The following is a 14,980-nucleotide window of genomic DNA, read 5'->3' as shown; positions in this document are numbered from 1 at the left end:
GCTGCTCCAAAGGAGATATTTACTAGCCAAAGCAATGATGCCCCACACTAGCACCGCTCTCCTCTGCTCCGAGCTGTTGGCAGAGCCCCCCCAGCACTGGGATGGCTGCAGCAGAACCTCATCGTGCCCGGTGCTCTCCTTCACATGGTTCACTTCCACGGCTGCAGACAAGCACTGTCGGGTCCCCTGCAGGTCCCTGTGCCTCAGGGCCGGCTGTCCTTCTCACCCTTGTGGTGCTCGGGCGGTGTGTACTTCCCCTCCTTGATCATCTTGTCCCTCTGCTCCAGGATCTTTTTCAGCCGCTGAGCCTGGCGAAGCACACAAGGGATGACAGAGACGCAGAGCCACAGAACCAGAGAACCGCAGAGCGGCCGGGTCGGAAGGGACCTCAGAGACGCCGCGGGCTGCCCGCCCCCCCAGGGCCCGCCGCAGCCTCGGGCACCTCCGGGACGGCGCTCAGAATCACAGCGGCGCCGTCAGGCCGCGCCCGGAGGATCGCGGCGCCGCCCGGGGGCTCCGCACGCGCTTCCCGAGAGGCCGCGCCGCGCCGCGCTCCCCCCGCCCGGTTCCGGGGCCGCCCCGCCGGGCTCACCAGCTTGGTGCGGTGCATGCACTCCATGAAGTCCTCGTACTCGGGCTGGCACTCGCGGCGGGCTCGGGTCTGGCCCAGGCCGTGCCCGCACTCCACCCACTCCCGCTCGAAGGCGTGGCAGGCCCCGGCCACCCCGTAGGGCTGCGTCGCGCTCTGCCGCAGCAGCCACCGGTCCATGTCGATGCCCAGCTGTCGCTGCAGGTCCCAGAACGGCATGGTGCTGTCGCGACGCCGACCCCGCTCCCGAAACTGACCCTACCGCGACACCGCCGTGGGCTCGAAACCGGCTCCGCTCCGCCCCGTCCCTCGCCGACCGAGCCCGCCGCCGTCCTTCACGGGGCTTTCGCGACGCTGCCGGCCGTCAAGCGCGGCCGCAACCGCGACAGCCGCGCCGCGCTTGACGACGGAACCAGAGAGACGGGCGGCGCGAGCGGCCTCCCTCGCTGCGGCGCCCCCTGTCGACAAGGAGGGGAAACAGTCCGCCGCGCCCCAGCGCCCCCTGCAGGCCTCTGCGGCACCCTCCGGGCGGCCGCGCCCCGAGTCCCATTGTCCCGCAGTGTCTGCGGTGCTCCCCGTGTCTGCGGTGCTTCCGGTGTGTCGCAGGGTCCCCCACTGCTCCCAGCACTTCCCCCAGGGTCTTCCAGTGCTCCCTGTGTCCCCAGCCTCTGGCTTTCAGGCTCTCACAGTGTTCCAGGCTGTTACGGCCTCCCGCCGCAGCACTGGGACAATGTGGCACCACGCGCAGAAGAGCTCATTAGGGCAGGAGGGTCATTAAGGCTCCCAGTGAGCCTCAGCCACCCCCTAGCAGCACCCACATCCCAGAACCCACCTGCTGTCCTCACATCCCCCCATGCCCCGGGGCACCTCCAAGGCTGGGACAACAGCTTTGGCATCCCTAATGAGCACGGCCTCATTATGCAGCCAACTGCTCATCTGAGCCAGATCTTCCGCCACCTCAGGCACAGGGAAGGGAGGGAGCGCCAGGGGGGTCCTCATGGCAAAACCCGAGCCAGGCTCAACACCCATTTATTACCATAACTCCTATGAAAGCACCCAAACCCGCTGAGCACACGCAGCACCGTACAAGCAGGAGGAGCAGGACTGTGCCGTGCTGAGCTCTGCCTGCAGCCCCGTGGGTGCAGAGTGCTGGCGTGGGCCTTCCCTGCTCAGATGATGCTGGCTGGGGTGAAGACCGGGGGGACGCAGAGGGACTCCACCATCTCCCAGCCGCATGACAGTGGCGTGCAGGCGCTCTCATGGTCATCTTCTGCTGGCGGTGGCTTCGCCTGGAGGAGCTGAAGGGCCTTCCTGCAGGCAGAGACACCCAGAGGGAGCAGGGGGCACCCACTCATGAAATGTCACAGGAGGGTTACCCCAGATCTGCCCCCCTCCCTCAGGCAGGGAGCCCAGATCAAGGGCAGTTCAATGTCTCCCACTGGCAGTCCTGCCCTCAGCCTGCCCACACTGGGCTCTCTCTTACCAGGCCAGGCGGGACATGGCATAGGTGACGTGTGGCCGGGGACACCCACCGCACAGGGATGAAGATGTGATGGTGTAGGCACCCATGTCCTGGAAAATCAGCCAGTCCCCATCCTGCAGCTCAGGCAGCTCCACATCATTGGTAATCTGGTCCTCTGCATGCCCCAGAGGACCCCTGAGGCTGCTGCTGCACAAGGGGTGCTCTGGGCAGGGCTTCTGCAGGGGGCAGATCATATAGCCACATGAGAGGAGGGCATCTGCACCACAACACCAAGCAGTTTCATACAAGATGAGAATCTGGCCCCAAAACAGAAGGACTGGCTATCAGTCCCAAAAATGCTTCTCAGCGACTGCACAGATCAAAGCAGATCTCACAGCATCGGAGGAGCACTCAGCACCAGAGGACAACAGGACATACCACACTACCCTGCAGGGCTCTCCCCAGCCAGGCTGGATCCTCACCTTGTGCAGCAGAGGCTTGGGGCAGGGACTGTCAAACAGGACACAGCTGAAGGTACTGTAGATGCCATCGCTGAGGTGATAGGCAAGGCTCCTCTTACTTCCAGACTCTTCCCCTGGGGAGCAGGGAGAGGCTCAGGGGCACATGGGCACAGAGGCAGACTCACCCCATGGTCCCACTTACCATCAGAGCCTGGCTGCTCCATGGGAACCTCTTCCTTGCCAGCAATGCTGGCTGCAAAGGTGAAGGCTGAGGTGACATAGTATCGCCCCGGTGTGGCAACAATCTCCACCCCACAGCCTTCCGGGAAATACATGTCCAGTGCAGAGTTTATCACAGCAGAAATCTGGGTGGGAAGATGTACCTGGAGTGAGCTCAGTCATGCTGCTCAGAACAGGGCAGGGAGCCAGATCCAGTCTCACTCTCTGCCTGCCCAGAGCCAGCTCTGGGAGCCACATACCTCCTCAAACTGGGCTCTGGTGTCCTCGGTGCCAGGAAATCCCCCTCCGATGTCCAAGAGGCGCATTTGATAGCCCAGCTCTGTGCCCATGTCAAATGCCAGCTGTGCCTCTGCGACAGCCTGGGCAAAAGCCTGGGGCTCCAGGCTGTGGCTCCCAAGGTGAAAGCTGAGGGCACAGTCTCTGTTCAGAAGGGCTGCCCATTGTATGGTGGCAGAAGGGGGACATGGCACTGAGAAATCCCCACCACAGCAGCTCTGCGCTTCCCACATACCTTCCTGGGAGAGACTGACTGGCCCACTCTACTGAGCCCCCCTCTGCAGGCCAAACCTGCCCCAGATTGGTGCCAACAAGGGACATCTGCCCTAGGTGCCAGCCCTCACCTCACTGCCAGACCACACTGCCCTGCAGTGCTCTGTGAACTCCTGAATTGTTCTAGCAGGGCAGAGCTCCCTGCAGGGCTGCCCAGCAGAGGCTCAGCACCCCAAGAGGACAAGGACAACATTCCTTACCTGATGCCAATAACCTCCACATCTTGTTCCTTTGCTGACTCTAGCAGGCGTCGGCAGGACTTGAGCGTGGCCCCAAACATCATGCTTGGATGGGCAGAAGGGCTGGGGTCAGCAGCAATACCCAAAAGCATCCTGCACAGCAAAAAACACCGTCGAGTCTTTGGGCCCTCCACCACCCACAGCCACCTCCCCGAATCCCACTGTTCCCCAGTCCAACGCTGCCTCCAGATTCTGCACCAACACCTACCTGGCTTGCGGGTGGCTCCGGGCCACCTTGCCCAGCTCCACCTCGTTGTCGAAGGTCATCAGCTGCACACCATGGCTGGCTGCATATTTGATGTGGGAAACCTGCTTGCAAGGGCTGCTGTAGAAAATCTTGTCAGCTGGGACCCCAATGCTTTGAACTTCTGCTATCTCTGTCTGCAGGAAAACAGCACGCATGAGGCAGGTCTCTGGGAACAGTGCTGCTGTGCGAGGCTGTGGCTGGCTCCGGCCCCAGCCAGCTTGTAGCACTGCAAAGGGCAAACCACAGCACTGCAGCCTGAGTTTTCTCAAGAAAACTTTCTCAAACTACAAGAGCTCACAGGGGTCACAGTGGGCTTTGTCCTGGCATGGGTAGGTTGAGGCAAGGTGTTTACATGCAGCACAAGACCAAGAGGAGAGAAAACAAGCAGAACAACTGAGGAGGCGCAGGTCTGGCACACATCTTCCCTGTGAACTGCACTGAGATCTGAACTGTAACAAATCCCTACACTTTCTCGTCCTGGCAATATGTCCTGTTTAATTATGTGCCAGTGAGTGGCTTAACTTTGGTTCTCCCTGGGAATCTGGCTATCAGCAAGTGGTGAGCAGGATGGACCAGGGAGCTCCGTGCTCAGACCTAAAACCACTGAGAGGGGACGGCTGCGGTGGTGGCACCCAGGGATGTGCCCTGATACCAGCCAAGCCGGCCAGACGGACAACGGTCAGACAGACAGAAAATGTCGGTCAAAGGGAGCAAGCCTGAATCACCAAACAGGACGGGGATTTCTGGGCTGTGTCGGCAGGGTTCTGACAGCAGGGGGAGACTCGCTGCTGGAGATGTTGGCCAGAGAGTGGAAACGCGTAAAACGAGCCACTCTCCCACGAATGCCCGAAGAATGCTCATCCCGAGCCGGTCCCCCACAGCCATACCTTGTTGGCACAGGCAAAGCCTGCCCCCAGCTCAGCCAGCAGCCGTATCACCCCCCCGCTGCTGTTGCACTTCACAGGGAAGTAGGGCTTCACACGGGGCAAAGCCTTCAGGAAGCGCAGGTGTTTCCTCACAATGTCCCCGAGGTCTGCCACGAAGAAGGCTTGCTGGTCACCCTACGACAAAGCTGAAGTGAGCAGCAGTTGCTGCTCCAAGGGGGGATGGACCAGAGCACGGCAGAGCTGCCCGCCCTTACCGCCTGGCACAGCTCCACCAGGCTGCTCTCCAGGAGGTCCCTGCTGGTGAAGCCCTCCTCCACCATCACGAAATTGGATTCATTCAGGTACCCGTTCATGGTCAAGGTGTGACAACACTAGCGTAAAGCCTCCTCGAGTAGGGCACGGCTCCTAAGTGTGCAACACGCTGGAAAAAAAGAAAGGAAATGTTAGAGGCAGAGCTCCGGGAAGGCCAGCAGTGTGCATGTCCCCAGCTGCTCCCCAAAGTACAGGGGTGCACGGGGAGCACTGCCTGAGGAGCCCTCTGCTGTTCTCCTCCAAAGCAGCACTCAGAGCACCGCTAGGGTTAAAGCGTGCTCTCCAGGGGGAGGAGGCACATTTCTCTGCAGTGCAGAGCTCTGTGTTTTTGTTCACAGCAGCTGTCTTTTTCAGCAGCAGTTCTGGCACCATGAACAACAAAGCCAACTTCACTGTAAAGCCAATGGTTTATATATCCCAGATTGCGTGTTTTTGTGCTCTGGCATGCAGTTAGACCTGCTGTATGTTTCAGGGGGAGAAGTTTCCTTCTGGTTTTCAAACTGCCAAAGTCTCAGAGCCACTTCTGGACACACAAGCCTCAAGAAAAGCAAAGCATTTCTAAAGAACAGCACTCCTAGATGTGGTCTGGATCCATGCTGTGCTTCCAGTTTCACTTCTCTCCCATGACACAGTGTGTGCAACAAGAGGACAGGCTAGGCAGCACAGTTGTTTCCTGGCTCACACAATTCGTGGAGCAGCTTTAGCAGCCTCTTTCCTTGGATCCAGCACATCCCATAACCCAGGGAGCTGCAGACCTAACACAAGCTCATAGGAAATGTTTCCACTCCAATAAGCCAGGTCTAGCCACAGGGCTTTTACAGGAAAATTGTCCCTCTGATCAGAAGTGAGCAGGAGACAAACATTTCATTTCTTAGAGCTGAACAGCACCTCCTCCTCTGCAGGAACCTACTTACAGCATTTCAGATAGGCACTGGGAGAAAAACCACACTGACCCCAGAGCAGCAGTGTGTTGTAACACATTGAGCAAGCACCAGCAGCAAAGCCCAGAGACGGGGAAAGGGCTGGGAGGCTCTAAGAGCTTTATACTCATAAAATGAGAGCAACTCCTCTGGCCTTACCCTTCACCCCCCAAAGGCATTACTGACCAATCTCGAAACTCAGTGCCTCCAGGCACTGCCCTCTGTTCCCCTCCTCCCTGCACCAGGCAAGCCAGCAGCCCCCGCAGCTCCCCCACGTTAGGAAGCATTTCAGCAGACTATGCCCATGAGGCTCCCGCAAGAACAAACTGCCCTCAGCTGCAGCAATTCATCCTGCCCCAGTGCCCTGCCTGCCCCTGCACCCAGACCAGCCGAGCCTGCAGAGGGGGAGCTCCTCAGCCTTCAAATCTCAGCACCCTCTCCTGCTCTGCCTCACAACCGTGGCCGTGGCAACCGAGCCCGGCCACGCCATTGGCTGATCCGCCTCCGAGCATCCTTCATCCCTTTCCCGGAGCACAGCAAGCACCATTCCCCCCCCGCCCACCCACCCCCATGGCTGGGGCTGCCCCCCGCAGACACCTGGGTTCTCACCGCGTCCCCGCTGCGCTGGTAGCTCATCCCCAGCCGGACAGCACAGAGCTGTGAGCCTGCCTGCAGCCCGGCCCTGCTCTGAGGATGCTTGTGGCTGCGCGTGCATCGCGTGCGCGGGGATCCTTGGGGGGAAGAGTGCCAAAAATACCTCTGAAGCACTGCTTCCAGGGCAACGAGGCTTTGTGCAGATAAAAGCTGAGCAGCGCCTGCCTGGTAGGGATGTTGGCCATGGGAGGTGGGCAGGGAGATGTCAGGGACTGACTCTGCCCTCTGCCGTGCTGCTGCCCGTGTTTCCCAGCAGCAGAGCCAGCCTTGCCAAACATGCAGATGCCCTGTGTCTGCCTTTGCCTGCAGTTGTGCACTTGGAAACGGCTCCATTGCTCCCTCCCACTCACACCACGGGCTGAGCGGATTTTTTTTTTCTTCTTCTCGTTAATTTGCAATTCCTTCTCTCTGGTCACTGAGAAGACAACACTCAGAGCATGGAGGAGCAGCTGCCCCCATACAGGAGATGAAAGGGACCCGGAGACTTTTTTCTTGTATTCAGCACTGGCTCTGCCACGGTCTCTGCTGGCAGCCATGGGCAGGGAAGCTCTGTTCTTCAGCGAAACCCTGCCCTGTACCACCCTCAGTCGGGCACCAGGAGCAGCTGCAGTTATATACGTGCTGTACAGAGGCACTCCCTGCAGTGGGGCATTGAGTCCCTGCAAGTGCCGAAGCTTTTTGTGCCCACGACACCGGCAGCACAGGAGCAGATCCAGAAGGACTCGGGGTAGAGCAATTCAAAGGACGGGGGCGAGTGAGCCGCGAGCCGGCTGTGTCACGGAGAGCTGCCAGGCTGCGGCCCAGCAGCGCGGGACCCGAGAGTTCCTCGCGGAGCTACTTTAGTCCCCGTGCAAGGAAAGCCTCACACGGCAGCTCACACCCAGCACGCCCCGCACGGCGGCGACCCCACGCAGGAAGCCCCGCAGCTTCCCCGCCCACGTGGCCCCGCCCACCGCCACCGCGGCCCCGCCCACCACCCCGCGTGGCCCCGCCCATCACTCACGTAACCCCGCCCACCGTGCGTGACCCCGCCCACCACGTGTCCGCGTGACCCCGCGGGGCGCAGTCGGTGGCGGCCATGGCTCCGAGCGCGCAGGCGGGGGGCGGCCGCGGGCAGGCGCCGGGCGCGGGGCTCCGCCGGGGAATCCGCGCGGTGCTGCTGGGGCCGCCCGGCGCCGGAAAGGGCACCCAGGTGAGGGGGCGGCCGGCTGAGCCCAGGCGCGGTGCGGCCTCCCCGGGCCCGGCTCCCCGGGCCTGTGCGTGGCGGCCCCGCGGGGGCACCGGGCGTGCGGGCCTTTGTCGCGGCCCCCGTCGGGATTCCCGGAGCCGCGCGTCCCGTCCCAGCCCGTCCCAGGCCGCTGCTGGAAGCGGGGGCGCGGTCTGGTCGGTGTGATTTTGGATCTGGGGCTGCCCGCCCCGGTGGGAGGCAAAATCGGAGCGGCCTCGTCCTCTCCCTGCCCCGATCCGCGCCAGGCGCTGCGCCGCCGGGCTGCCGCTGAAATCGCCGCGCTGGGCGCTCACCTTCTGTCTGTCCTTTCCTGCAGGCTCCGAAGCTGGCCGAGACGTACTGTGTCTGCCACCTGGCCACGGGGGACATGCTGCGGGCCATGGTGGCCTCGGGCTCCGAGCTGGGCAAGCGGCTCAAAGAGACGATGGATTCGGGGAAGCTGGTGGGTAGCAGCTGGGGGACAGACTGACAGCACTCTGTACCAGCAGCAGCCAAAATGCACCTCCTTGTCAGAAGCCACAGTGACAAAACCCAGTATGTGCAGGAAGGGCAGACTGTAGGGTGAAGGTGAGGTTCCCCTTATTACCCTGCAGGAGGAGCGTCCTATAAAAGCATCCTCCCCCATCACGCTTCTCCTTGCTTACCAGCAGCCTCTGTGTCCTCAGTTGTTCCTTTCTGTCGTGGAGCTTTTACACAGTTGCAATGTCCCTTCACACGCCCTGACCACTGGGGGGTTGATGACTTTCTCTTTCATCTGCATCCCAGATCTTCTGCTTGCCTGTAACTGTAACGTGAAAGTGGACTTAGGAATATTGCTGTGGGAGTTACAGTGTAGCAGTGCAATGCTGTGCAAAAGACACCTGTGACCCAGGGTCAGGTTCTCTAGCATATTTCTGTTCTGGAGACCCGATTATCTTTCAAAATTACTGAGATCCCTTAAGGAAACCTGAGGGGCAACAAACCATGGTGACTTGCCCCACAGCTAAGCAGTGTGGGCAGATCTGGGGCATTGCGGCTTGCTGTCACTGGCTCATAACACCCCAAGGAGACTGCAGGCTCAGGAACGAGGTGGCACACATCCAGCTTTAGCTTAAAGCATGCATTGCAACACTGAGTCTGGTTGTGAAAGATAGGGACCTTATCTGGTGAGTGCTGGTATCTGCCACATGTGTGAGGCTGCGGGTGCTGTGCTGCTGTGTCCTGGTGGGGTGCTCTGGCCGTCTGATAACTCAGCTGGGAGCACAGCAGCACTTGGAGCCGGGATGTTTTTTTTTTAACACTCAATTACGCATTAATCCCTTCCCTGGAAGAGGTAATCAAGAAAGCACAGAAGTGCTGCTTTACCCAGGCTGCTCCCCACCCATGTGCTGCCTGGTCCGGTTTATGTGCAGTGACAGCCTGTTCCCGAATCCCGCTGGGTCTCAGCTGTACGTACTGGAGGAAGCAGCACCTGCAGATGATAAGGAGACTACTATTGGAACAGACACCCATTCTTGGGGCTGCAGCACCTGGTAGTACTTCTGAAATGCTGCAGCATAGAGAAGGCACTGATTCCAGAGACGTACTGAGGTGGTGATGTGGGAAGAGCTGCCCAGCAGGGCCAGAGTCTGACAGCAGCTATTTGGGCATTTACCTTCACACACGGTTTACAAGCATCAATGAACAACTCACGTGCTTTGCCCTTCCTGGCTGGGCCTGCTTACTCAGAGATGTGTGAGTGAAGGTACAAAGTAACAGGAAATAAAGGTTATGTTGGTATCAGTTGTTGTACTGAGAATTGGCTTAAAAAAAAAAAAAAAAAAAAAAGGCATCTATGGAATTTGTCTTAAGATTGATTGCCCATTTTGAAATGCAGCAACCAACAACCTTTGCACCAGTGCTGTAACTTCACTGTTAAAAGTCCCTGCACAGGCTGGGGTGTCTGTGGTGTGGAATGCCTCATTAGCTCATCGGACACGTCGTAATGTTGACACCCAGGGAGCACCCAGGAAGTGGGCATGTCGGAGCGCGCAGCTTTCACCCTGCTACAGCAGGGACCTGTGCTTCTGCCTTCGGGAATGGGATCAGCTGTAAAAAGGCTCTGGTGCAGGCTGGGTGCTGGCACAAGTACAGCTGCTCTATGGGCAGCTGTGTGTAAATCCCTGCTGCTGTTCCAACCATGCACCCATCTCTCCTCTTTGCAGGTGAGCGATGAGATGGTGGTGGAGCTGATTGAGAACAACCTCGACACCCCTCCCTGCAAGAACGGCTTCCTGCTGGACGGCTTCCCACGCACGGTGAAGCAGGCTGAAATGGTACGTGAGCTGCTGCTCAGGGAGCTCTTTTCTTCTGGGAGATGGGGAGCCCTTGGCTTGCATCTGCCTCTCTGAGTTGGGTGTTTACTTTTGCAGCTGGATGAGCTCCTGGAGAAGAGGAGAGAGAAACTGGACTCTGTCATTGAGTTCAGCATCCCTGACTCCTTGCTCATACGGAGAATCACCGGACGGTAACTGTTCTCTCCCAGAAGCTCTGGGGGCTCCAAGTTCATGGGAGAGTGTCCTTGTTTGGGATCATTTTAGTCATTGTCACAGCACTGAGACCAGCCCTGCAGTTAGCCCTGTATTAGATATCTGCTCTGTTTGAGCCTTCCATGCCTGGGCCAATGTGTATCAGCCTTTTGCTGATGTGAATCAATGACCTTGGTGACCCAGCTTGGCCCTTAAGCCTGCAGTATGACAGCTAATATCTGTGCTTCTCTGGTGCTATTACTTCTCCCTTATGCAAGCTGTTTGGGCACTGCTGAACCTCCTTTTCAGGATCAGTCATGGCTGTGCAGAGATGCAGATGTCTCCTGCTGTTTGCTCTGGCACTGTCACCTTTGTGCTCCCCTTCTCCATTTCCTAGTGCAACTTTATTCCAAGCACTTGAAGAGGCTGTTGGAACCAAAATAGCTAGAAAACATTCTCCTAATAGAGAGAAGCTAAGTGTATTGCTACTGTGGGTTTTTCTGTGCTGATGAATGGCAGGTTCAGGAGACCTCATCCTGGCACAGGACCCCTTTGCTGACACTTGCTTTCTGTCTTAGGCTGATTCACCCAGCAAGTGGCCGTTCTTATCATGAGGAATTCAGACCCCCGAAAGAACACATGAAGGATGATGTATGTGAGCTCTGAGGCCACAGCTTACACTGCTTTGGGTTTAGCTGGTGCTTTGCAACATCTCTGGAAAAAACTTGTTTCCTTTTCTCCCACCTTCTGTCCCACTTTTCTGGGGAGTGTGGGGAACTGCCTGGGCAGCCGAGGCCAACAGTACTGCAGGGAGCAAGGCCTGGAGGGATGAGTGAAGGGTATGGCTGTTCTGGGGAGCCTGGGCTCTGCCATGTCACAACTTGGTGGCCTCTGTCCATAGCTGAAGTTGCAATGGGTCCCAACTGCTTTCCTTCCTGGGGAGCAACTCTAGCCGGCGTTTGGTCTTGGGGCTCCTTTTAGCAAGCAGAATGGCGTGTGAGGGAAAGACCATCGTGCTGATTCCTTTTCTTCAGTGACGGCTCTGGGACCTGGTTTGGCTGCCCTGGGTTTGCACCGCTCTCCCGTGCTGACCTGGGGACTCACCTCTGCAGCGCTGCGTTGTGGCCCACCTTGGAGGAGGGGAGCAGGGGTTGTAGCTGCTCAGAGAAGGGGGCCGTGCACCAGGCTGCAGCTAGCTGGAGACCTGTCCCCTTGCTTCTCCCAGGTCACTGGAGAGCCCCTGATCCGCCGTTCAGATGATAATGAAACAGCCTTGAAAACCCGCCTGAAGGCCTACCACACACAGACCTCCCCCCTGGTCTCCTACTACAGCAAGCGAGGGATCCATACAGCCGTGGATGCCTCCCAGTCTCCTGACGTGGTGTTTGCCAGCATCCTGGCAGCCTTCTCGAGAGCGACATGTAAAGATCTGGTTATGTTCATTTAGGGCTCCGTCCCTGGATGGAGCTCAGCCTTGTCTGTCTTTCTCCATCTCTGTCTCTCTTTCTGTCTCTCTCTGTCTCTCTGGGGCCAGGGAGAGTGAAGAGCTAAACAGAGTAGATGAGGAGGGGATGATGCAGCCCGAGGCAGGACTTTGCTAATTCTCTATTAAACAAGCCGTTAACGGTTTCCATCTCAGTGTATGTGAACGTCGGTCTGTCCGCAGATGTGGGCGATTCGGCCCCTAGAGGTCGCAGTGCGCCTGAGCACCAGCTGTCAGAACTGAGCTCTGCACCCTTTGGGTCCGAGGGCTTTGGTTTCGTTCTAGAGCTGCAGCTCCCCAGGAGAAGCAGCTGTACTTCCAGCTATTCCTGGCTGCTCTCCAGAGGATGAGCAGCTGTGGGAGGCAGAGCCTGGCTGTGTGTGCAGCCTGCTGCTGCTCAGGGCTGGGTGAAGACTTGTTTCCATTGAGCGCGTGTTACCCTGTGGGACAGCAGGTTCCCAAGAGCACAGTTTTCTCTCCGTTCTGATGCTGTTTGTGGCATAAAAGTAGGGTGAATGACAATGGGGGTTTTCAGTTTCTCATTTGTGGACTCAAAACTTTTTCCAGTTCAGGTGTGGTGAGGTGTGGGCTCCACTATAGCAAATATTAGTGAGAAGTTTTTGTTAAAAAAAAACAAAACAGCAAAGAACGTGAAGTCTCCGGTCAGACTGCAGTCACTGCAGTGATTTGATCTCTGGAGGACAAGAAAAGGACTTGGATGTCAGTTCTATTCTTGCATCCTTCCCTTGGCTTTGGCCAAAGAGATGAAGGTGTGTTGAGTTTCCCCTGATCCCAATGTCTAAATAAAGCCTTATTGCAAAACATGATTTTTCAAAGCCCAGGGGACAGAGTTATTAACTGCTGGCCTCACATGCCCTTCAGACAATGATCATTTTTATGAGCTCGTGGAAATATACTTGTTTCTTGAGCAAGTCAAACAGCTTGTCCTGGCTGTCCATTTGTGGCCAGTGCTTGGACATTTCAGTGCCATTACGCCACCACATACAACCCTGCAGGGCTGGTGACAACCTTTGTCCATGCGTGCTGTCAGCCCTGCCTAGAAGATCTCATTGAAAATGCAGACTGGCCCAGATAAAACTTTGTCCTTTGGCCTTACATGTATGTTTACTGATTTAATGTTCCTGAGTCCTCTCTTTCAAGGAAGATGGCACATCTCCCCCTGTGGTGGGCTGTGTCCAGAACAGGTGTTCAGTCCTCTGAAATCCCTTGCAGTTTTTCTTGATAATTACTCTTTTGTCTGAAAATGACTCTGTCCTCATACGTTCGTTCCAGGAAAATGGCCCTCTTCCTCTTCAGCAAACTGGAAATAATGCTAGAAACTGAAAGCAGTTGAGTTCTTGCTCCTGAAAGCGTGAGTGTGCAGAGAGGGGATTTGAAAGTAACCAAGGGTGCTGGTTTCATCAGCTGCCTGAGTTTCCCCGGGTGGCTGTTACCTCTACACCTGTGCTCCCTCATGAAAAGGCATCAGTGTGCAGGAAGGTGGGGTGAGCACTCGGCGCAGGATTGCTGTGCTCTGGGGCAGTGGAAAAGATGTGTTAGAGCTGCCTCTGCCTCTCAGTGATGTAAAGAAGCTGACTGGAAGCAGCTTTTATCTTGGCTTCTTGAGAGAGTCAAAGAAAGACCCACAGTACCCTAATGCTGTCATGATGCAGGGTTCCTGGCCAGCTGGCATTCCTGAATCTGGTTGAGGTTTCCACAGCAAGAACTACGTGCTCTTCCACTCTCCATTTCTTTTTCTCCCTTGTGTTTGCTTTGCATCCAACTCAACAGCCTTTTATGCCATAAACCATTTTGTTTTTTTCCCTAAATGTATTTTTTTCTTTGTTCCCATTTGTTCCAGCTGAGTGACTCCGTGAACCAGATGAGACACCACCAAACGCTGCACACTGCTACGTCAGCCACTGCAGCCTTCCCCTGGTGCAGGGGGGGCAGGGAGGGCAGCTGGGAGGGGGGTTATGATAGATGGGAAGAAAAAAGGAGGTGGTAAACAAGGGGATTAGGGGTTGGCTTGGTTGTTTTTTGTTTGTATTTCTTATTCAGCAGAATCATTCTGAAGAGGAGGTGGCCTTCTCCTTAGAAATCAGTGTTTAGGAAGGCAAAACTATTGCTAAGAAGCATCTTTACCAGTGAGCAGACCCAGGTCACTGACACATAGCAGGGTAGGGCTGGGTACCATTCCAGGCTTCTCCAGGGCTTTCAGGACTCATCTCGCTGGCTCTTAGAAGCTGGAGGCTATCGAAGGTTTGCTGTGATTTCTAAAGCTGCTTCCTGTCAGCGAGGACCAAAATGAACAACTGACTTTTCTGAAGTAGAAAAAGAGGAGGGGAAAAAAAAAAAAAAAAAAAGGATGCTGTGATGTTTTCCTGAAAGTTTTGATTTTCCTGTTCTGCTGCATTCCTCCACCCAGCATAGACTTCTCCAGGTTCTGCTGCTGCTGAGCTGAGGGGCTGCGGTGCTAGTCCAAACCTGCCTTCCTTGGCAATCAGGTGGCTTTTCTGTGATCTTGACCAAGCTGGAATTCACATAATGCTGAAGAAATGCAAAAGAATCTTTCTTAATTGACTGCACAAATAACGCTTAATTGGTTTTTTTGCATTTCTTTCTAGATCAAATGGTGCCTTGTCTAACCTCTGAATCAATAATAAAATAACCCCTTTACATTTTGTATCTGTTGCTGTGTCCTTTTTGACTTGCAGACAGTGGAAGAAGGGAAGCAGATGACTACTAACAGTTGAGGGGGGGTGGATCCTCTGGCCTGATCCTATCTCAAGGACGTTTCTGTGCAGCTAAAAGCGTGGCTTCTAATTCCTTTTGCATTCTCTAATGAGCGTGTTTCAATGCTTTATATCACCATAGCAATGCTGTCTCTTGCTGACTTTGTGTCTCTTGTTTCTTCATGCATGGTGCTAAAAGCACAGCCCCTGTGTATTCTGACCATTTGTGGTCAGAGCTCCTTTCAGGTATTTTTACAACTGATGTCATACCCAGCCTTTCCTCCCTCTTCCTTTCTAATTGCCAGTGGGGGGAGGAGTTGACATGATTTCCTCTCTTGCAATAACTGCAAGCTAAATACTCTCTTCTGTTTCTTCTTGTGCCTTTCATTCCTTGCTGCACGCCTCCCTCCTGACCAGTGTCTGTCAAAATACACAGGACGAAATCTGCTGTAATGAAGGGTCTGGAGGCATTTCCTGGTCTCCTGTTA

The 14,980-nt window shown here is 56.2% G+C and overlaps 3 protein-coding genes across 4 annotated transcripts; 1 reads left to right on the top strand and 2 right to left on the bottom strand.

Annotated features, from left to right (window-relative positions):
- Positions 1–957, bottom strand: NDUFS5 (NADH:ubiquinone oxidoreductase subunit S5). Its single transcript, XM_031594758.2, has 2 exons — positions 593–957; positions 1–308 (listed from the first exon to the last, which is right to left on the bottom strand). Exons 1-2 carry the CDS (start codon positions 806–808, stop codon positions 204–206), a joined length of 321 nt encoding a protein of 106 aa, XP_031450618.1. The 5' UTR covers positions 809–957; the 3' UTR covers positions 1–203.
- An 83-nt stretch (positions 958–1,040) lies between these two features.
- AZIN2 (antizyme inhibitor 2) lies at positions 1,041–6,657 on the bottom strand. The gene is made up of 10 exons (XM_031594757.2): positions 6,504–6,657; positions 4,929–5,095; positions 4,675–4,848; positions 3,749–3,921; positions 3,502–3,633; positions 2,992–3,157; positions 2,715–2,877; positions 2,534–2,646; positions 2,073–2,287; positions 1,041–1,900 (listed from the first exon to the last, which is right to left on the bottom strand). Exons 2-10 carry the CDS (start codon positions 5,025–5,027, stop codon positions 1,759–1,761), a joined length of 1,377 nt encoding a protein of 458 aa, XP_031450617.2. The 5' UTR covers positions 5,028–5,095; positions 6,504–6,657; the 3' UTR covers positions 1,041–1,758.
- Positions 6,658–7,612: 955 nt separating this feature from the next.
- Positions 7,613–14,443, top strand: AK2 (adenylate kinase 2). 2 transcript variants are annotated; one of them, XM_031594760.2, is made up of 7 exons: positions 7,613–7,752; positions 8,105–8,230; positions 9,972–10,082; positions 10,179–10,273; positions 10,853–10,925; positions 11,500–11,695; positions 13,619–14,443. In XM_031594760.2, the coding sequence occupies exons 1-7, from the start codon at positions 7,639–7,641 to the stop codon at positions 13,624–13,626; spliced, it is 723 nt and encodes a 240-aa protein (XP_031450620.2). In that variant the 5' UTR covers positions 7,613–7,638; the 3' UTR covers positions 13,627–14,443. The 2 variants fall into 2 exon arrangements, with proteins under 2 accessions (XP_031450620.2, XP_031450619.1); XM_031594759.2 differs by lacking the exon at positions 13,619–14,443 and having other exon boundaries at positions 11,500–11,907.
- The last annotated feature ends 537 nt before the right edge of the window (positions 14,444–14,980 follow it).

The sequence above is a fragment of the Phasianus colchicus genome, chromosome 24 (assembly GCF_987193195.1).
Source record: "Phasianus colchicus chromosome 24, bPhaCol1.hap1.1, whole genome shotgun sequence".
Lineage (NCBI taxonomy): Eukaryota > Metazoa > Chordata > Aves > Galliformes > Phasianidae > Phasianus > Phasianus colchicus.
This window is presented reverse-complemented; position numbering and strand designations above follow the sequence as displayed.